The sequence below is a fragment of the Chiloscyllium plagiosum genome, unplaced genomic scaffold (assembly GCF_037043375.1).
Source record: "Chiloscyllium plagiosum isolate Xiang-an unplaced genomic scaffold, Cpla_swu_hap1 HiC_scaffold_7, whole genome shotgun sequence".
In the NCBI taxonomy this organism is placed as follows: Eukaryota; Metazoa; Chordata; class Chondrichthyes; order Orectolobiformes; family Hemiscylliidae; genus Chiloscyllium; species Chiloscyllium plagiosum.
Window position 1 is genome coordinate 95,152,112 of NW_028270145.1, and position 22,030 is coordinate 95,174,141.

Genomic DNA, 22,030 nt, shown 5'->3' on the forward strand with positions numbered 1-22,030 from the left:
AATTATTTCATTCAGCCCACCATTCAGTCACGTTTGTCATTTTTCTCAACCCATTCTCCTGCCTTCTATACTTAAACCTTGATTTCCTTATTCATCAAGAACCTAGCTATCTCTGTCTTAAATATAGTCAATGACTTGGTCTCCACAGCCTTCTACAGCAATGAGTTCCACAGACTCACCACCCACTAGCTGAAGAAACTCCTCCTCATCTCAGTTCTGAAGGTTCATCCCTTCACTCTGAGGCTGTGCTCTCAGGTCCTAGTCTCTCTTACTAGTGGAAACATTTTCTCCTCATCCACTCTATCCAGACCTCTCAGTATTTAGTAAGCTTCACTGAGTGTGCTTTGTGGTTTTCTACATGCCCATGTAGTAAACTGTACCAACAGTAGGGTCATATTCATTCCGATACTACTCTGCTTATCCTGCCTTCTAGCTTCCAATCTAACTCCCTATTTTCTCTTTTCAGGTCCTCCTCCCTTTCCCTACAGATGTCATTGGTACCGATGTGTGCCACGACTTTATGGATCGGTAGTTGATGGTACATTGCCTTTATCCATTGAACCAGGAAATTGCATAGAAGGTGGACTTTTGGTGCCTGTGATAGCAATTTGGGAGAGCTAGCCATCCCGCTGCTCTCCCGGCATTGCTCCAAAACTTTCTACAATTATGTACCTATAAAAGTGCACATCCAATTTATGCTTTCCATTCAAATGTTGCCACTGAATCTGCTTCCCAATATGTTTTGCCAAGATTCCAGTGAGATGTTTTTCATTCTCTCATGATTCCATTTTCACTGAATCTTTGTACTTCAGTACTGGACAGCTACTACAACTAGGAGAAAGTGAGGACTGCAGATGCTGGAGATCAGAGCTGAAAATGTGTTGCTGGAAAAGCGCAGCAGGTCATTTGAAGGGCTCATGCCCGAAATGTTGATTCTCCTGCTCCTTGGATGCTGAGCTGACCTGCTGCGCTTTTCCAGTAACACATTTTCAGCTACTACAACTGCCTATTTGGTCTAAATTAATATGAAACGAAAATTAACACTTACGTCACTCAGTTGCTCGCAGACCTTCTTGGCATGTATATTAATCTGCAGATCTGGCAAGCATGTCCATTCGTGGAGATACTTGCGATAGTCAATATAGCTGACTTTGGCTTGGGTGTCTTTGGCAGTAACCACTTCCAGCATGTCAGGCATGATGTGCACCTTCATTTTGTTATTTTCGTAATTTTTTCTGTACAGACGCTGCACAAAGCACAGGCCAAGTGGATTAATCCCAGCGAATTTTCACCCCAATAGTCAACTCTCATTAAATGAAATAGCAACAAATAAAATTCAGCAAAAAATAATAAGGCTCAACAATAATTCTCCTATTGTCATGGCCTGATACAAAGTAGACAACTGTTGTTTGTAAAATGTACAAACGTTTGGCATGAATATGTTTAATATTGTAAGAATAGAAAAAAAATACAAGTTTAAACAAGTCAATGCAAAATAATTAATTGAGGCAGTTTATTATGACTTATGACTTTGCACGAAGAGTGAGTATAGTGCACCCTGTGTGATACTTGATCTGTCTGTAATTATCAAACGATTCTGGTAAAAACACAGAGCACTGGGGAGAATTTAACCCCTACCCCCAGATCAAAATCATTCTTCCTGTTGTTTCTTAAAAACGTGCTCCGATCAACTCAATTCTTGGAACAATGGAAGATACTTTGGCCGTAACAGAGTTACAGTGGCCACAGAAGGAAGTGCAGTGGTAATTAGGGAGGGTTGTAAATTATTTAGGCCTACTCACTCGGGATTCATGGTCCAACCTGAGCATTACTTACATCAAGGTTCAACTTGCCAGCTTTTAGACATTGCATGGTATGTGGGTCATCCTCCACAGAACGTGGCAATGTGTAGAGAGCCTTGAACTTCTCATACTCTTCACGATACTTTATCTGAAAGATTGAGTGCACACAGTTTGATAAACTTGCATGAGAAAAAAAAACAAATTGCAAAAAATCGTTCTTCTTGCCACTGCCAGGAAGGTAGGGATGTACCCTCAGCAACTTGGCCTTAATTACATTTGATGACAATTTTCTACTTACTGGACTAAGAATGTCTTTCTGATTCTTGGCCAGAGCTATTGAAAACGCATCTCCTGGCATTGTATAACTTGTTGCTTTCACCTTATCCCAGGCCAGTTTGTAAGCATTCTAGAGAAACAATACATGGCTGATTATGTGGAAGTCGAAGAAGCATTGTTTTCACATTAAACAACATTGTCAGAAACAGCATGTAAAACAACAATGGTGATTCAAGTTAACATATATATTAATAAACAGATAAGTAATTCAACAAGTTGGCAAGAATGCATGTTACTAGAACAAAGTTGAAACTTTATTGCTGGAACAGCACAGCAGGTCAGGCAGCATCCAGGGAACAGGAGATTCGACGTTTCGGGCACAGGCCCTTCTTCAGGAATGAGCAGAGAGTGTTCAGCAGGAGAAGATAAAAGGTAGGGAGGAGGGACTTGGAGGAGGGGCGTTGGAAATGTGATAGGTGGAAAGAGGTCAAGGTGAGGGTGATAGGTCGGAGTAGGATGGAGGCGGAGAGGTCAAGAAGAAGACTGCAGGTCAGGAAGGCGGTGCCGGGCTGGAGGGATTCGGCTGAGACAAGGTGGGGGGAGGGGGGATGAAGAAACTGGTGAAGTCCAAGTTCATCCCCTGTGGTTGGAGGGTTCCCAGTCGGAAGATAAGACGCTCCTCCTCCGACCGTCGCGTTGTTGTGGTTTGGCGGTGGATGAGTCCAATGACCTGCATATCCTCGGTGGAGTGGGAGGGGGAGTTGAAATGCTGTGCTACAGGGTGGTTGGGTTGGTTCGTCCGGGTGGCCCAGAGGTGCTCTCTGAATCGCTCCGCAAGTAGGCGGCCTGTCTCCCCAATATAGAGGAGGCCACACCGGCTGCAGCGGATGCAGTAGATGATGTGGGTGGAGGTGCAGGTGAATCTGTGGCGGATATGGAAGTTTCCTTTGGGGCCTTGGAGAGAAGTGAGGGGGGAGGTGTGGGCGCAAGTGTTGCACCTCCTGCGGTTGCAAGGGAAGGTGCCGGGAGTGGAGGTTGGGTCGGTGGGGGGTGTGGATCTGACAAGGGAGTCGCGGAGGGAGTGGTCTCTACGGAAAGCTGATAGGGGAGGGGAGGGAAATATATCCTTGGTGCTGGGGTCTGTTTGGAGGTGGCGGAAGTGATGGCGGATAATGCGCTGTACATGGAGATTGGTGGGGTGGTAGGTGAGGACCAGTGGGGTTCTGTCCTGGTGGCGGTTGGAGGGGCGGGGCTCAAGGGCGGAGGAGCGGGAAGTGGAGGAGATGCGGTGGAGGGCACCGTCGACCACGTCGGGGGGGAAATTGCGGTCCTTGTAGAAGGAGGCCATCTGTGTTAATACGTATTTTAACAAACCTTGCATATTATTCCAGAATGTTGATATGTTTGATACCACAAAGATGCAAACATGAACAGTCAATTAAATAAATGACAAGAGATGGGGAGCACGTCACTTGACTATCCAAGAAAAGACACAATCATACACCAAAGTCTTGGATGATGCCATGAAATACAAGAGCATAACAGCATTATTTTATCAAAGTTAATGAGCTGTTGCATAAAATTTGTCATCCTTACACATTTCTAATCCATCCTACTCCTCGCTGCATTGAAACCTTTCCCTTCTAATTAGTACATAGAACATAGAACATTACAGCGCAGTACAGGCCCTTCGGCCCTTGATGTTGCGCCGCCCTGACATACTAATCTGAAGCCCATCTAATCTACACTATTCCATGTACGTCCACTTGCCTGTCCAACGACGACTTAAATGCACTTAAACTTGGCGAATCTACTACTGTTGCAGGCAAAGCATTCCATACCCTTACTACTCTCTGAGTAAAGAAACTACCTCTGACATCTGTCTTATACCTATCTCCCCTCACTTTAAAGTTGTGTCCCCTCGTGTTTGCCATCCCCATACTTGGAAAAAGTCTCTCCCTGTCCACCCTATCTAACCCTCTGATTATCTTATATGTCTCTATTAAATCATCTCTTAACCTTCTTCTCTCTAACGAGAACAGCCTCAAGGCCCTCAGCCTTTCCTCGTAAGACATTCCTTCCATACCAGGCAACATCCTAGTAAATCTCCTCTGCACCCTTTCCAAAGCTTCCACTTCCTTCTTATAATGCGGTGACCAGAACTGTACACAATACTCCAAGTGTGGCCGTACCAGAGCTTTGTACAGCTGCAGCATAACTCCTGGTTCCGGAAATCAATCCCTCTATTAATAAAGGCCAAAACACTGTATGCCTTCTTAACAACCCTGTCAATCTGGGTGGCAACTTTCAGGGATCTGTGTACATGGACATCGAGATCTCTCTGCTCATCTGCACTCCCAAGAATCCTACCATTAGCCCAGTATTTTGCATTCCGATTACTCCGGCCAAAGTGCATCACCTCACACTTGTCCACATTAAAATCCATTTGCCACCTCTCAGCCCAGCTCTGCATCCTATCTATGTGTCTCTACAACCTACTACGTTTTTCGTCATTATCCTCAACTCCACCGACCTTAGTGTTGTCCGCAAATTTATTAACCCACCCTTCTAAGCCCTCATCCAGGTCATATATAAAAATGACGAACAGAAGTGGACCCCACACCGATCCTTGCGGTAAGCCGCTGATAACTGGACACCGACCCTTGCAGTACACCGCTAGTAACTGTTTCTCCTCCAGGAACTTCAACTTGTGGGAGTTTTCACCTTCCTCTGATTTCCTTTTCTCCATTAATCTATAAATTTGCAAATCGCAAGTTTGGAATCATCTGATTGCTGCATCCTCGTATATTTTGTTTTTCTTTATCATATGCCACTTTGGATGTGTCTAATTCTGAGTGTTCTGGCCCTTGACTCAAGTTTCTCAAAATACATGAAATAGTTCATACTACTTTTGCAAAAGAAACCAGAATTTTTTTTAAGTTACCTGCCTCATCCCAGTCCTACAGTTTAAGTTTTTGACTACCATCTGAAAAACTATCCCAATTACATCTTATGAAGGGAAGAGTGACAAACTGGAAAGAGCATATTGGAAAGGAATGTCTAGTGACTACAGGTGAACTGATGGGATGACTAACACCTTACAATTTTGATAAGTAACTAGGTTTAAAATATCATCAATAGTAACATGTCTGAGTAGACAAGGGCATTGGACAATCATGTCTTCGTACTTGTCTTCATTGGGCCATGTCTTCATATCCATCTCATATGCTTGGCAGTTATTGTTAACAGAGACTTTTGCAATGGTATCACTAACACAGCAATAACATAATTCCAATCATCTCACATATTAAGGATAGGGTAAAGAGATTTTTCCATTTCTTCTCCTTTCTTCCTCAACTTGCCTAAAGATGACAATTAATTTTAGATTGCAGTTTCAGCGGAACTGATCTAGCTCTGATACCAGGTTACCATTCACTCATGTTCATCTGACCAAAGAATATTTTGCTAAATGCATCATCATGTAGTGCACTTATTCACTGAACCTCCATGCGTATTTCTGAAATATATCGGTTTATCCCCTTGTAAAGAAAATCCATTTACAACTTCCTCAAAATATCCATGCTGTAAAACTTACACTGCTAAACATAGTTTTGAGGTCATTGGTCCTGTTGTAATCCACTGTGTTTAAAACAGTTGTGTATTTGTCCTTGTTTTTCTCATAGTTCTCTTTGTATCTAACCTGCAAGAACAAAAACAATCCACCTGTTAGTTGTAGGTTACATAACTTGACATATTGTGACCTAAGACATGGAAATCTTCCCAATAAAAATTAGTACAGAGAAAGGACAATAACTGCCATCCATCAGGTGAAACAAAGGTGCAAAACTGCAGATAGAGGCCTTCCTCCTCTTGCCTTCAAAGAACATAAACATAAAAATGTTTGCACCCTCTTTTTATGAATAGACTCCAACAGTTCCTTCAAGATCTGCTGATTAGGTCATGATAGTTCTGGACCAATTGTGTACAGGGCAAGTTCGATTTAGTTAATGCAAAATTGGGAGTTGGTCCTCAGACAAATGCTATGAGCATAATTTACATATATAAGGCATTTGTCTGAATGGGTGGTAGAGTCAAATATCCTCATCATATACCGTATAGACTAGAGTAACAGTCGATCTCATATAAAAATCAACTCCCTATTTTTGGTCAAATAACCTGAAATTTTCCATATATCTCATGCAAAAGTCGACTCTAGTTCTTCACAGATGGCAGATCAATGTTTATGAGTCAGTGTGCCAGCCGTCACACCCCACTCCAGGTTTCCAGTCTGCCGGTTGTTCCGCTCCATTCCCGGTCTTCCAGTCAGCTGGCTGTTTAGTTCTGCTCCGGGTTTTCAGAATTACCATATTTTACTTTTTTTTCTTCATTCGTTTAGAGATCAACTGGGCTTCTGCTAATGATCTGGTATGAATTTCAGCCCCTCAAAAGTAACATCCATGTAATAGTCAACCCCATAAAAGTGGGATAAGGCTTCATAACTCTTTTTTGGTTGGCACAGTCATGATAGACTGAATGACCTCTTTCTGTGGCATAAATGTTCTGGGTTTTTCACATTTCTCTCAGTGAAGCCAGTAGACATGAGGAAATTACCCTCTTCCAATTATGCAGCCAACATTTTCTTGAGGCCAATTTGACATGAAAGATTGTGCAGCAGTACTGCTCCGCCATTCTACTTTTTCACCCAAATAACCAACATGATGATTGAAAGTTTCTAACCCAATATAGTTGGGGCACAACACCTGGAGGACTTTGAGAAAGTGAGGACTGCAGGAGAATCGACGTTTCAGGCATAAGCCCTTCTTCAGGAATGAGGGAGGAGGAGAGCTTCTTCAAGGTAAGCATCCTTGCAAGAGGATTCGCAATAGGTTAAGAACAACTAGGAGAAAGTGAGGACTGCAGATGCTGGAGACCAGAGTTGAGAAGTGTGGTGCTAGAAAAACACAGCAGGCCAGGCAGCTTCCGAGGAGCAGGAGAATCGACGTTTCGGGCATAAGCCCTTCTTCAGAAGCTCCTCAGATGCTGCCTGGCCTGCTGTGTTTTTCCAGCACCACACTTCTCAATTGGAGGACTTTGTCAATGAAGGTTTAATCTAAACTTCTTTATTTTAACCAGAGCTAAAATGTCAGGGAGAGGAATGCGAATGAAATACATTAATCTACAGGTAAGACCAACCATAACCTCCAGGCCCTGCTACATAAAGGAGTTTAAAAGACAGAAGAGCTCACACCGGTGTATACATGGAAAGAGTTCTCAGATAATGATGAACTTGCAGACTAAAGTCAAGCTATTTAAGGCTACTGGAGTGAAAGCAGACAAATACTTACATCACTTAACTGAAGGCCACTCTGAACAGCTGTCACATAGACTGGTGTATCTGTGATCACAGTATAGTTCTCAAAATTTTTCTTTCCATCAGTTCTGTATTTGATCTGCAATAAATCGTGTACAAATTTATCAAATGTTGTTTTCCTGCCAACAAGACATATCATCTTAAACAGTTGTTTGATGACTCAGAACTTGAGTATTCCTGAAATAAGATATTTGTCAAACTTTTCATCTTGCATTCGTCAGTACAATTTTGTAAGAATGCCAATCCAAGGTGAAGATCAACAGTTAGACTGTTGTGTGTACTATCTACAGTAGACACTACAGAAATTCAACAACAATCATTATGCAACACCTTCTGAACACATGACCAGATCCATCTAGAAGGACAAAGCCAGCAGATACATGGGGAGACTACAACCAGCAAGTACCTCTCCTAGCCACTCACTGTTCTTACTTGGAAATATATTGCTGTTCTTTCACTGTCACTGGGTCATAATTCTGGAATTCTCTATCTAATGGCATGTGGATTAACCTATAGCATATAGACTACAACAGGACAAGGAGGTAATAAATGCTGGCATGTCCCACTAGTGAATGAAACAGAAGAGAGGAAAGTGCTGATTAATTGGCAGGTAGACTGATATGTAGAGACATTGCTATGGAGAATGCACTCATTTATGATAATTAACAATTAACTGCTAGATTTAACTGTCAGTCCTCATGAATGGATGCATTCTCCATGGCAACACCTCTACCAATCAGAGATGATTTGCCAATGAATCAGTATTCTGCTCTCGCGAAATACACGTGTTGGTTTTCTCATTGAATGCAAGATAAAGATTATATCAAGAAGAATGTGTCCTTTAGTAGTTGTATTTTATTTCAGAAAATAGGCAGAAACTTGTCTGGTCAGACAGCTGGAAAGAATGTGATATGCCATTGACTTCTTAAGAAAAGGACCAAATCTAATGCCAGTCAAGCAGTGGTGAGGCAACAGACAGTAGATTGCCTAGTTTCTGTGCAGGAGGAGGCCATATGGCCCATCATATCTGCACCAGCTCTCCAAACAAGTTTCATTTCTTAGTGCCAATCTTTTGCTTTCTCCACATACCCTTGTACACTTTTTTCTATCCCAATAACCATTCACAGTCTCTTGAATATCTCAATTGAACCTGCTTCCACTATACTTCCAGTGCATTCCATACTCTAACCAATCACCGAATGTTGTGAAATGTGAAAGAGTTCAGAAAAGATTTACAAGGAAAATACCAGGTTGGAGGTTTTGAGCTATAGGCAGAGGCTGAATAGGCTGGGGCTGTTTTCCCTGGAACATGAGGGGCACGGACAGGGTAAATAGCCAAGTTCTTTCGGATCGGGGAATCCAAAACTAGAGGGAGTAGGTTTAAGGTGAGAGGGGAAAAAATTAAAAGAGACCTAATGGACATCATTTTCATGCAGAGGGTGTTGAAATGAACTGCCAGAAGAAGTGGTAGAGCCTGGTACGATTACATTTTAAAGGCATCTGGATGGATACATAAAAGAAAGGGTTTAGAGGGATTTAGGCTGAATGCTGGCAAATGGGACTGGATTAATTTAGGATATCTGATCAGCATAGAAGAGGTGAGCTGAGGGGTCTGTTTCCATGCTGTGCATCCCTATGACTATATGACTTTTGTTTTCTTTGTACATCACTTTAAACTTCAAGGACCGAGTTGAAAAATAAGTAAATTACTCATTGGCCTGGGATGGTGGGAGGGTGGGGGTGCTTGGTTTAGAACATGTGGTTAGGAGCTTTCTGGATTGAGGAATGGGACGGGAATGGTGATCAGAAGTGAGAGGAAGGGTAGTGTTCAGTGGACTCCCTGTTGGCTCTCTAAATGCCTGTGATTAAGGGACTCCCGCCTCCTCCATCCCCCCCAGAGCTGACAGGTTTACTTACCCAAGTTTACTGTCATTCACACTACATTGCTACAGAACTGCCTACACCTTGGTCAATTCAAGCTGTTGTGGGGTGGTGCCCTTTTCTGGCACTTAATTGGCCTTTGAAGGGCCTCCAGATCAAGCATGTCTGTAGCTCCAAGCCTAGTTACAGTGGAGAGTGGGTAGAAGGCATAGGAATTCAGGGATACCACCAGAGCACCTTGTTATGTGGCTATCCTATCTATAAGCTGAGCACAAGATTCCATTCAGCTTCCAATACTCATATTTTGTTAAACTAAGGATCGTTGGTCTAGCTGTACACTGCAAATATCACTAATTTGAAGTATTGCATCATATTTAACTTTTTAAATGCTTTTTAGTTATTTTTCATGATAATGTTGTGTTGTGCTTTGCTAATGCTCATTTCTTGTCATGTTAATCTACAAGCTATATATAACTGTAATTTATTGGAAAGAACAGTGGCTGCTTCCAGTCTTCTACATGCACTATCCCATAGCAAGGTAGCATAAAGCTTCAAAGACTTGCTGCTATTTTTCCTGACATTTCCCTTTTGGTTCCACTTAGCACTTTCTTGTGATAGCCTTGGTTGAGATTAGAAACTCAGCATTTGAAAAATCACTGAGTAGAGTTTGTATTTAATGGGACTGTATTTTTGTACACTAATCTATCTTCCCACTAGTCACCAAAGTATGGATTCAACCAACTGTTTTACCACGTGAAACAATGTGATCTTTTATAAATAATTGCTCAGTAGTACAGAAATTAAATGTTACTAAAAAGAGATATAAAACCAAAGATTTAAATTTTGCATTCATCAGGGCTGGGATGCAAGAAACTAAACTTTGAAAGGGAACATCTATTTATACAGCATGGGAATGGGGCACTAATTAGTTTGGTCACCCTTTTTCAGTGACAAAGGGTTATGGGGACTGTCAGTCTGTGCTGCATTTCCTATGGCAATGCCCTGACCAGTGACAGTTGACCTGCCTGATTTAAGGTTAATCAGTTAGCTCAGTTTGAGAGTCAATAGGCTCGATTACATCAACAATGAGAGCCACAGTCTAATCTCGATCCTGATGAATGTAAAACAACAAAAAAATTGAGTTCCTATCCTTCTTTCGCAATATTTGACATATTTTACAAGTTGTTATGTCAGTAAGTTCTAGTGTATGGCCTAATGGATTCTTTCAAGTCCCAAAACCCAATGCAAAAAACTAACAGCAATAAGATGTTGCAAAATTTTATCTGAAGTGTTTTAATAACATGCAAACTGATAGCACAGACTAACTTGGCATTCATTAATTTTGATATATATCTTGCTGAACTGAACTTGATTTCAGGTTCCACAGGTTTACTTCATCAAACTTAAAAGAACACAGCTAAGAATATCTTACTTCACTCTGTAGGTCATAGGAATGTTTGGCTAGTAGAATTTCTGGAGTGTCCCAGGCATAACAGCCCATGCCCTTCAGCCAGTTCAGGTCATCTTTGTACACAAACTGTAACATTGAAAACCAAAGTTAGCAAAAGTTGACATCTCTCTCTATCAGCTATTTTGAAATCAGTCATTCGAGAAACCACAGATCAGCAAAGAGAACTTCCAAGAAAGTTAAATTCCTCTGAAAATTTCCGTATTACAAACACCAAGATCAAACTGTAGCAAGTATTCTCTGTTACATGGAGATGAATGATAGGAACAAAGCAACCTCATGGGCATTTTCATTTTATGTAAGAAATATATTGATTAACTGTTTAAACTGTTTCATTATTTTAATAGGAAGGCCCAACTTTAAACAGCAGAGCCGATGAAAGCTACAGCTACAAGCAAAAACCAGCTTGTTTGCCGTTTCCATGGTTGCTCCACTCACTTCACCAACATGACAAGTACTGACTAAATTCGACCATGATTGAGAGACTATGGAACTATTTCTTGCAGCTCTATTATCCATATTGGTCAAAGCCAAATATAAAATTACTTTGATCAGTCTAATCTCCTTATAGGATGTAGTTTGTAGTTAGTGGATATATACTCATGAACTGTGCTTTTCCTATTGACTAAACCCTGCATGTTTACCCCTTCATGGATTCCATTTATATGACTTCTCTTGGTCGTTGGGTCTTTGCACTGGACTGTGAAGGCTGCTGTATCTAGTTAGATTGCTGCATTGGCTGCATTTTTACCTGATCCTTAACTCAGAGTACCTCTCCTTCATTCTCAGTAAATCCTGTAAACTCTTTATTTGCACTAGAATATACACTGAATGAAGCTCTCTCATTTAATATTTCTCTCCTGCTCCATTGGTGTTTCAATCACTTGTCAATGTATTAATTCCCATTACATTACAGGTTCCAGCACAGTCCGTCCATGGGTACCTAATAAATCACGTCTCTCCCTAGTGCTACACCATTTATGGTTAAGACCCATGAATATATTAAATTGTTACATACATCGCTTAAGATCTCTTGTGCTTTCTTAGCATGAATTACATCATGCTCGTCAGGCAGGCAGGTCCAATGATGAAGATAGGTGCGGTATTCAAGGTCGCTGAGAATATGTTGGCATCTCTTTGCCACAATGTTGCTAATCATGTCATTGGGGATGTGAACTGTAGCCTTAGTAGCTTCATAACTCCTCTTATAATCCATCTAAAAAAGTAAACAATAATTATGTAAAGTACAGGAAATATAATTTGAGGTTAAATATCAAAAATAATCGCAAGCACCTCTCCTGAAATAGAATCTGAAGTGACAATTTACAAAATGTTGAGCAAACTCTTGGTTCACAGAGTGTGTTGAAATGAAATTCTAATGTCTGCTTGTGCCTACTTCAAGCTGGGTCAGTTGAATAAGAATCAACAACAAGAATCTTGGTTGCATTTCCCCATCCTAACCAGAATGGACTGATACTAACTGTATCACCCCTACTTTAACTCAAAGTTACTGAGTTGACTTTTTGGTTTCAACTCTACCCAGAGGTACTGAGATGACCTGCATGACTCCAACTGTAAAGTGTGTGGGGCTTTCTTGGTCTTTGTAGATCAAGATGTGGAGGAGCTGGTGTTGGACTGGCGTGGACGAAGTTAAAAATTGCACAACACCAAGTTATAGTCCAACAATTCTATGTCTTATGGTCCTGTTCCACAGCTACCTGATGAAGAAGCAGCGCTCCGAAAGCTAGTGTATCAAGCAAAGTTGCAATGAAAGGACTATGCAGCCTATAGTCACTGTTTGTGCATTTTGTTGCCCAGAAGTTGTTCTCATTGTGCCTGTGCTTTATAAATGGAACTACATTTAGCCTATTCCAGTCACTTTGTCATTAAAATAAAGTCGTATGTAGGTCATAGAATCTCTACAGTGCAAGAAAGGCCACTCAACCTATTGAGTTTTCATCAACCCTCCCACCCAGACCCACACTGCCCCACATGCTTTCCCTGTAAACCTACATATACTATGGCTAACCTTACTAGACTGCACATCCTGGATACTATAGGGCATTTACCATGGCCAACCCACCTAACCTGCAAATCTTTGTACTGTGAGTGGAAACTGCAGCACCTGGAGGAAACCCACGCAGACAGAGGGAGAATTTGTAAACTCTACACAAACAGTCACCCAAGGCTGGTATCAAACCTGGATCCCTGGTACTGTGAGGCAGCAGTGCTAACCACTGAGCCACTGTGCCACCTTAAGTGAAAAGACAAGTTCTAAATACACAAGATATTACTTGGATGTGCATCTCTTCCAACTATTATACAATCTACTCACTTAGCTTGTTAATATGTGAAGATCTCAGCTCAATTCATATTGTGCAGATTCTATAAAAACGTTATGGAGGATACTTGTAATGTAGGATTTCATTCATTTCTGCACAATGTGATGATATTTTGGTCATATTTTTCTCCTGAGTATTCAATCCAAACTATACAAAATACCTACCAAGAAGGAAGGATCACAAGCTTGCAAGCAGACCACTTTCCAAGTCTGCAGTTGATACAATGCATACAAGGCTGGAGGCAAGGCCCAATGAAAACTTTCTATTTGAAAGTGCTTGTATTTCTCAAAGCTCTTTCTAAACAACCATTCCCAGCCTGTTGGCTCCCTTCACCACTGTAATTGAAATTCAAAACTTAGCAAGATGGGGTTCAGGAGAACTAATGAGAACACTATTGCATGTCAGTAACTATTCATAAAGTTAGATATTGTTCCAGAAATTATGAGGAGGACCTGTTATTGGATTTTAATCCTTTCAGGTCCAAATTTGTTCTTCCACCATGCCCTAATGATATCATCATAGTGTGTGGTACTTAAGGCTCTCTCAGTTTTAATGCCTTCAGACACGTTTGCACTCATCTGCCACCACACACATCTACCACTTTAATCCACTTGCTACCTTTTCCACTTCATGGCCTACCTCACTACCATTTCATTCATGTGCACTCCAACCCACGTACCACATTATTACCCATGTGCCACCCTACCTATTGTCACCTTAAGCACCATTTTTAAAAAAAAATCATTCATGGGATGTAAGCAGAATTGGCTTGGCCAGCAGTCTCACTCACCTTATCCCACTACCCATCTAACTCAAAGCTTGTTCCCACCCATTTATACACTCACTAATATTTAAACAAAACCTCTAAAGTTACCATGGAGACTCTAGTGTCAAAAAGAAAAGAGTGTCTGTATATTCCCTATATTCTGCTCTGCTTCACTTTCAGATGGATGCTATTGTCTACATTTCTGAAAAAGTCAGACTCAAGGGTTCCGGAAAAAATGCAGGAAACTTCAAGTTGGGGAAATGTTTGAGTGGAATGGCAATGATTGCTGATCGCCAGAAAAACCATTATGTCTTGTCTTGACTCCCTTTCCTAACACCATTCACCAGGCTTGAGATCATGTCCCCTGTTATGCTGTCTGGGCAAACATCAGGAGTGTTGCAGTAGCAAAGCTTGCAAGGAAGGTATGCATTTGTGTTTTGCAATAATGACACACTAGATGACATAATATTACTAAATGGTAATACTTCTGTTTATCTAACAGGTTTACAATGTTCAAATAGTACATACCATGTTCCTCAATTTATCCATGGCCATGGCATGGATTATACCAGGGAAGTCCTTAATATCTCCTCCAGCCAAATAATGTCCCCTGAGTTTTTCATACAGTTCCTTGTACTTCAACTGGGAAACCAAATTTATTTTTGTTAGTAAGCATACCAAATAAATGAATGCCACAATAACAAAAATTTACCAAGTAATTGAGAATTAGACTCTACTTACATTGCTGCTTACGTTATCAGCATGCTTAGCAACAACCAGCGGCAGATAGTCCGGAGGCAAGGTGTATCCTAAGGCTTTATGGCTATCCCAGTCATTTTTATAAACGTTCTGCAGAATATAAATGTATTATAATATAAAAAGATAAAGTCAAAAACAGTACAGCCAGACAACTGAGTCAATCTGCATGGCATCTTCCAATAAATGAGGTTCATTACACGATAGCATTAATTATACAGTGTAAAAAAATTAAAAACAGCAACTTTAAGCTTGCATTATTTTTGATAATTGTTATTTTGACATAATCAAGCAGGTGATTTAGTTTGATTGTTGTCAGTTGTTAAGTGGTTTCTATAGGGAAAATGTCATAGTGCCCAAGTCAAAAGAAAGGGCATTGGCTTATGAATTAACTCACAGGATGTGGCCAGCATTTTGGTCCATTCCTAGTTGCCCTTGAGAAGCTTCCTTCTTGAACTATTTGGCATAGGTGGACTCAAAAAGCCATTAGGGAGGGAGCAAAACTGAAGGAACAGTTATATATTTCCAAGTCAAGAAGCAGAGTTGTCCAGAGGGAACTTGCAGGTGATTGTTCCCATGTATCTGCTGCCCTGGATAATGATTGTGAGTTTAGAACATGCACCTAAGGAGCAGTGTATAGATAGTACACATTATTGCTACAGTGTGCCAGTGGTGATGGAATGAATGTTTAGGTATGGTTGTAATCAAATGGGTTGCTTTTCGAGGATGGTGTCAAGCTTCTAGAGCATTGTTGGAGCTACACTAATCCAGGCAGGTAGAGGCATTCGATTACATTTCTGAAGGTGCTTTGCAGACAGCAGGTAGGTTATGACGGATAAGGATTTGAGTTAGTCACTGCTTGATTCTTATCCTTTGTCCCGCTCTTGTAGCCACAGTATTTATATGGCTAGTCCAGAACAGTTCATAGTCAATGATAACCCCCAAGATGTAGATTGTGAGCGATTAAGTATTGGTATTGCCATTTATTGTCAAGAAGCAATGGTTATGACAAACTTAATAAATTCTGTAAAAATTGTATCAACAGTTTTGTAATGATGCGTTTTCATAAACTTTACATTGTTCTTTCAAATTTGATCTACAATTGGAACTGAAATAAGTCTGAATGTGTAAAATTGTACAACATGATTTTCAATTATTAAGTTACATTTTCAGAACAAAACATATCAACACTCACCTGACTAACATGCTTTGCCATTTCCCTTGAATGAGCCAAATGGGGATAGTCAGCGGCACCAATATACTTGCCCTTTTCCAGGTTAAATGTCTCTTTGTACTTCAACTGATAAAAACAACATCAGCAATCTTATTAAAATCAAATCATTATAGCAATGGCTTCAGCATTCAATGAACATTGAGACAAATGTGAGGAACTTAACATCCTGTGATAAAATTGTCATGGCAAAAAACCTAAACTGGGGCTCAGGATGTAATCAATATCACTCATTCACTGACCTGTTACTGGTACCATTCTCGTAGTTAATAGATATCAACAATAACCTGCAGGTGATTCTCAACACATTCAAGACTTCTATTCAGCTTGAGAGAGTGTCAAAAACTTTACAAGCCAAAATTGACTAATCAAATTCGTTACTTGACTCAAAATGTTAATTCTGTTTCCGTTATTACAGATGCTACCAGGCCTGCTGAGACACTTCCAGACCTTTATTTTTATTTCATATTTCCAGAGCCACAATAATTTGTTACTATATTATTTGACAATAAGGTTTACTAGTATCCGATGGCTATAACTAAGCCATTCAGTCAATGGAATTTGCTCCTCCATTCAATCATGGCTGACTGTTACGTCAAAGTCAGTTTTCTCACCTTTTCACCATATCTCCTGATAACCTTACAAAATTAAAATCTCTATCTTTATCTTAGCTAATTGTTGCATATGTAGAGAAAATTATATAATCTTACAATCATAGAGTCATAACGTATTATAGCACAGAAAGGACCACTGAGTCTGCTCCAGGCATCAAGCACCCATTCCATTTCCCAGCACTTGGCTCACAGCTTTGTACTCTATGGCACTTCAAGTATTCAAATTGCTTCTTAAATATTGTGGTGTTTCCCACCTCAACCACTGTTTCATGCTGTGAACTCCCGATACGCACCACCTTCTGATATTAAGTCATCTCTAGATCATCTGTTCCTTACCAATAATTTTGCAGACCTTCAGTCACCCACCAATCTTCCCTGCTCCAAGGAAAACAACCCCAGCCTATCTAGTCTCTCTTTACAGCAATTTGTGAAATATTCCAGCCCTGAAAACATCCTGGTGAATCTCCTATGCACTCTCTCCTATGCAATCACATTTTTCCAATAGTGTGGTGACTAGAACCACATAGTTTTCCAGTTGTGGCCCAACCAACATCTTCATACAGTAACTTATATATTTTCATCACAACCTTGGTGCTCCTGTATTCACTGTCTCAACTAATAAGTGCCCCAACTAATATAGTCTAGATTCACATAAGCCTTCTTATATCACCTATCCATCTGCCATGTTGCCTCCAAGGATTTATAGATATAAATACCAAGGTCCCCTTGATCCTCTGTACTCCCCAGGGTCCAATCATTCATTCTGTACTTTCTTGCTTTGTTAGTCTTCCCAAAATGCATCACTTCACACCTCAGAACCATAGAACTATAGAAATGATACAGCATAGAAGGGGACCATTTGGCCCATCTGGTGTATGCTGATGCCCTTTCGTATCCCAGCTTTCTGTGAATGGCCCATTGCCCTACAACTTACAGCTTTCAGGAATGAACTCTGTCAGCCAATGCTCTGCCCATCTGACCAACCATTGATTTCCTCCTACTGTTTAAGGCTTTCCTCCTCGCTATTTCCTACACTGTCACATTTTGTGTTCTGAGTAAACTTGCTTGCTAAACCTCCTACATTCATGTCTAGGTCATTAATGTTCATTGCAAATGGGAATGGATCCTGCACTGAACTCTGTGATATGCCACTAGACACAGGTTTCCAAACACACTTTAGACCAGTACCCTATGTATACTGCCAACTTTGGAGTCAACTTGGCAATTGCCTTGGAACCTGTGGACTTGTACCTTCTTGATCAGCTTCCCATCCAACACGTGTCAAAAACTTTACTGAAGTCCAGGTAGATTATATAAACAACATTACCCTCATCTGCACAAACTGCAATCAAATCGTCAGACATCATCTTCTTCTGAGTCGATAAGTGTGGCGCTGGAAAGGCACAGCAAGTCGGGCAGCATCCGAGGAGCAGGGAAGTCGACGTTTCAGGTACAAGCCCTTCATCCAGATATGTTGGGGTGGGTGGGGTTTGCTGAGAGATAAATAGGAGGGTGGGGGTGGGTCTGGGGGAAGGTAGCTGGGAAGGCAATAGATAGATGCAGGTGGGAAGTGATTGTGATAGGTCGGTGGAGATGGTGGGGTGACTGGGGCGAATTGATAGGAAGGAAGATGGACAGGTAGGACAAGGCAACAGAGTGGTGTTCAGTTAAAGGGCTGGATCTAGGATGAGGTGGGGGGAGGGGAGATTCGGAAACTAGTGAAGTCGATGTTGATGACGTGTGATTAAAGAGTCCAAAGATAGAAGATGAGCTGTTCTTCCTCCAGTCATAGGGTGGCTTGGATTTGGTGGTGGAGGCAGCCCAGGACTTGCATGTTCTTGAGAGAGTGGGAGGGGGAGTTCAAGTGGTCAGTCACAGGACAGTGGGGTTGTTTGGTGTGTGTGTGTGTGTGTGTGTCCCAGAGACGTCCCCTGAAACGCTCCTTCTGACAAACCAATGCTGACTATCCTTGCAAAATCCTTGTCTCTCCAAATGGAGAGTTTCCCTATCACTGATGTTATTGTCCCTGGTTGACCACTACCATCATTCTTGAACAAGAATGGTAACCTCATCAGTTGCCTTGCAGTCTTCTGGCAATTGCAGCCAGAGAGAATTTGACAATTAATTTGCTTCCAGAGTGAAAAAGTATATCCTGATTTCCTCCTAAAGAACTAGCCACATTGGTTGAATAAGATCAGCCTAAGCTATTTACTTAAAAAAAATCAGTGAACAAAGAACTCACAATTTTTAAAATTTTCATCATGAAATTATTGTATTTAGTCATGAATTTGACTTTCAGTACAACTATGTTAAAATATAAAGGTGATAGTCAGTCAAACTGGATACATAGGCCTGTATCAAACGATAAAACATGTTGATATTACTGCTATTGCAACATTGCACTGTTCTTCCAAACAGTAATCTCAAAGTGTTTTAAGTATTCATTATAAAACACTGAAGGACACTTACATCACTCAAGTTGTTTGTATTTATCTTGGCCTGTACCACCTCTGGCGGGTCAGTAATTGGTGTAAACTTGGCAAAATTAGCAACAGCATTTTCTTTATATGCTTTCTGAAAATGAACAAAGAAGTAGAATGCATCAAATGTTTTATGCCAATGTAGAATGAAAATCTCTGAAAGAACAGTGGGCCACCAACAGGAAAAACCTTTACTCACTTCATTTAACATCGCCTGTGCATTTTTCACCTTTTTATGTTCAACTGAATCCAAGGGAATCCAACCACAACCACGTATCCATTCAAGGTCTGACTTGTACAGAAACTAAAAGGAAAAGAATGGCATATGAAATCAATGGCAAAGTTCAAAATGGCAAAAAAATGAAGTGAGATACACCTTGGTTTTGAATCTTCCTTAATTTTATTCAGTATGTTTTCTGTATGGTCCTTTAGATGAATCACATAATAACTGATGGTGACAAAATGATGTTAATATATCAGATTGAGTCAATATTTGCTGCACCACTCCCAAAAAAACACGCTTCGCAAAAGGGCAGGGTTAACAGAGGCTACCTATGTTCAGGGTCAAGATTGTGGTGCTGGAAAAACACAACAGGTCAGGCAGCATCCGAGGAGCAGCAGTATTGACATTTTGGGCATAAGCCCTTCATCAGGAATGAGGCTTGTGGGTTGGGGTTGAGAGATAAATTGGAGGGTATTGGGGTTGGGGGGAGGTAGCTGGGAAACCGATAGGTGAGGGAGAAGGTGATAGGTCAGAGGGGGCAGTGATGGATGGCAACGAATTGGAGGCTTGGGACTGGGATATTGTGGGGGAGGGCCAAATGGACAAGGTACCAGAAGGACACTAGTGTGCAGGATGAATCATTAAAGTTGGTAGGGTAAAAGACTAAATGGAAATAAGCTAATACTCACATCACTCTGCAAATCATAAGCCTTCTTTGCTTGGATCACATCGTTCTGGTCTGGCAGACAGGTCCATTCATGTAGGTAATGTCTGTAGTCAATCTCACTGACCCGTCCTTGACATATCTTAGACATCACGATGTCCAACATGTCAACTGGCACGTTTATATTTGCCTTAGTTTTTTCAAATTCCTTCCTGTACTCCTTGTCACTCAGCATCTTGCCCACATGCATACACCAAACCATTTTGGGGTCATCCTGAAGGTCATGGCATCCTATAAGATGGCCACGTTGCTTGATATAATCAGCTTTATACTTAAGCTGTAATACAAAAAAATAAGGTACAACCAGTTAGTTACAGAATGATTAGCAGTAAACAAGAGATATTGAAGTCAACCTGCATGAATGGAAAGTGTTTTAATTCATAAAGCTGGTTTTACCAATCTTTGACTAATAGTCACTTAGCAACATATAGATTCCCAGCCTGGGAATTCCACTAACAAACAAATTCAATTTTATTGAATATGTCTGTCAATGATCAGAGCAACATTTTAACCTTGGTCGGAAATTATCATTCCATGGTGGAATATGTTGACTGTCTCAGTTTACACTTTTTAATGGTTATTATACCTCTGTAGTCAGGCAATTAACTGCTAGTGGCATTGTTCTGAACAGGACCCACCTCACTCTGTTTGTCTTGTGATGCTTTGGCATGGCAGATTGACACAGCATCAACTGGCATTTTGTAACCAGTTGCTTTCAGCTTCTCCCAACCATCTTTGTACAATTTCTAAAAAGAGGGAAACACAATCAAGTATTAGACAAAGAATGATACAAATCAATCATGGTACAGGTAAATATATAATTAACATATCTTCTGGAAAAGGGGAATGAATCAGAGCAATGAAAGAATGGAAAACATCATTATCTCCTTTGTTCTATTATTTAACTCCTTTTTTGTTTTGTTTTACTTTCGGTGAAACATATGAGTAATAAAAATGTTTTGGTATTATTATCACAGGGTGACAACTATTGGATGTCTTGCCGAGTACAAGTAAGAAGCGGGACAATAGGTTCTTGGTTGAGCTGGGACTTGATTCTGATCAGCAAGAATGTTTTGAATAGCAATTATGGTGTTCCCTACTAATTTGTTAGCTAAAGTCTGGTGTTGCAGCATACTTTTTAAAAACATTCATTAGGCCGTCAACAAGAACAAGCAATTTAGTCCAAAACTAGAAATATAAATCTTGAGAGTTATTGCAGCAAATGAGCGATTTATGAAGCATCACATTTCCTCTCTAATTCTAAGCTGATGGTGTGATTTACATAATTCCTAAGAGTGCCATCTTTTTAATGGGAAAGTGAGGAAAACAAACCCATCGTACTTCTCTGTCAAAAGTGAGTCAGCAACATGTTTCATTGGTTCATGATGTGCCAAGACATACAGACGAAATAGAAATTAGTCAATTTTAACTGAATGTAGTTTGCAAAAAAAAAAGATGTTGGATGATTTTCAGTATTAATGCAGGTTAGGGATTGGGATTTGCATGATGTGGAAAAGCAAAATTGTGCCATAAGTAAAATATCATGAACTGAATAGCACTGATGCATTTAAAGGTAAAACTGGTGAATTATATGAAGGAGAAAAAAATGGAATACTGTGTGGTTAGGGCTATATGAAGTAGGTTGAGGGGAGTCTTGTGTAAACATATGTGCTGATATGGATTTCTTGAGCTAAATTGCTGTCTTTCACCATAAATTTTATGAAAAATGAATGGCTGGTTTGAATAGTTTCTAATAATCCTAATTACAATACAATTCCTAATTAAATTCTCAATAATATTTCCAAGACGAAATGGATATTCCTCCTGCAGAGAAAAATATATCCTTTTTTAAAGACAATTGAGCAGAATTCCAAAGCATGTGAATTTCAATTTCCTTCTGAATTGGTACTAAGTCTGTAACTCTTCATTTCTCTAGACTGGAAGCCTCCTAGGACTGTATATGTCACATGCCTGTTGTTAGTTAAAACCTACCCGATAAGTTTTACATGCTAAGTGTTTACATCTTAAAGTAACATTTAATTCATGACTTCCTCAGATGTTAATATGTTATTTTGATTGATGGATTCTGTATTAAC

General features: G+C 40.4%; 1 protein-coding gene across 38 annotated transcripts in view; it reads right to left on the reverse strand.

The window, feature by feature from the left end:
• The window catches only part of neb (nebulin), a 297,385-nt gene that overhangs the window by 108,803 nt on the left and 166,552 nt on the right, over positions 1-22,030 (reverse strand). For all 38 annotated transcript variants that reach the window (XM_087989288.1, XM_087989277.1, XM_087989285.1 and 35 more), the window contains 14 exons: positions 20,573-20,680; positions 19,900-20,211; positions 19,187-19,291; positions 18,977-19,081; positions 15,858-15,962; positions 14,648-14,755; positions 14,435-14,548; positions 11,817-12,014; positions 10,763-10,867; positions 7,424-7,528; positions 5,674-5,778; positions 2,101-2,208; positions 1,837-1,950; positions 1,049-1,246 (listed from right to left, as the gene is read on the reverse strand). In XM_087989288.1, the coding sequence (XP_087845414.1) occupies positions 1,049-1,246; positions 1,837-1,950; positions 2,101-2,208; positions 5,674-5,778; positions 7,424-7,528; positions 10,763-10,867; positions 11,817-12,014; positions 14,435-14,548; positions 14,648-14,755; positions 15,858-15,962; positions 18,977-19,081; positions 19,187-19,291; positions 19,900-20,211; positions 20,573-20,680 (1,890 nt within the window). The remainder of the gene's footprint in view (positions 1-1,048; positions 1,247-1,836; positions 1,951-2,100; positions 2,209-5,673; positions 5,779-7,423; positions 7,529-10,762; positions 10,868-11,816; positions 12,015-14,434; positions 14,549-14,647; positions 14,756-15,857; positions 15,963-18,976; positions 19,082-19,186; positions 19,292-19,899; positions 20,212-20,572; positions 20,681-22,030) is intronic.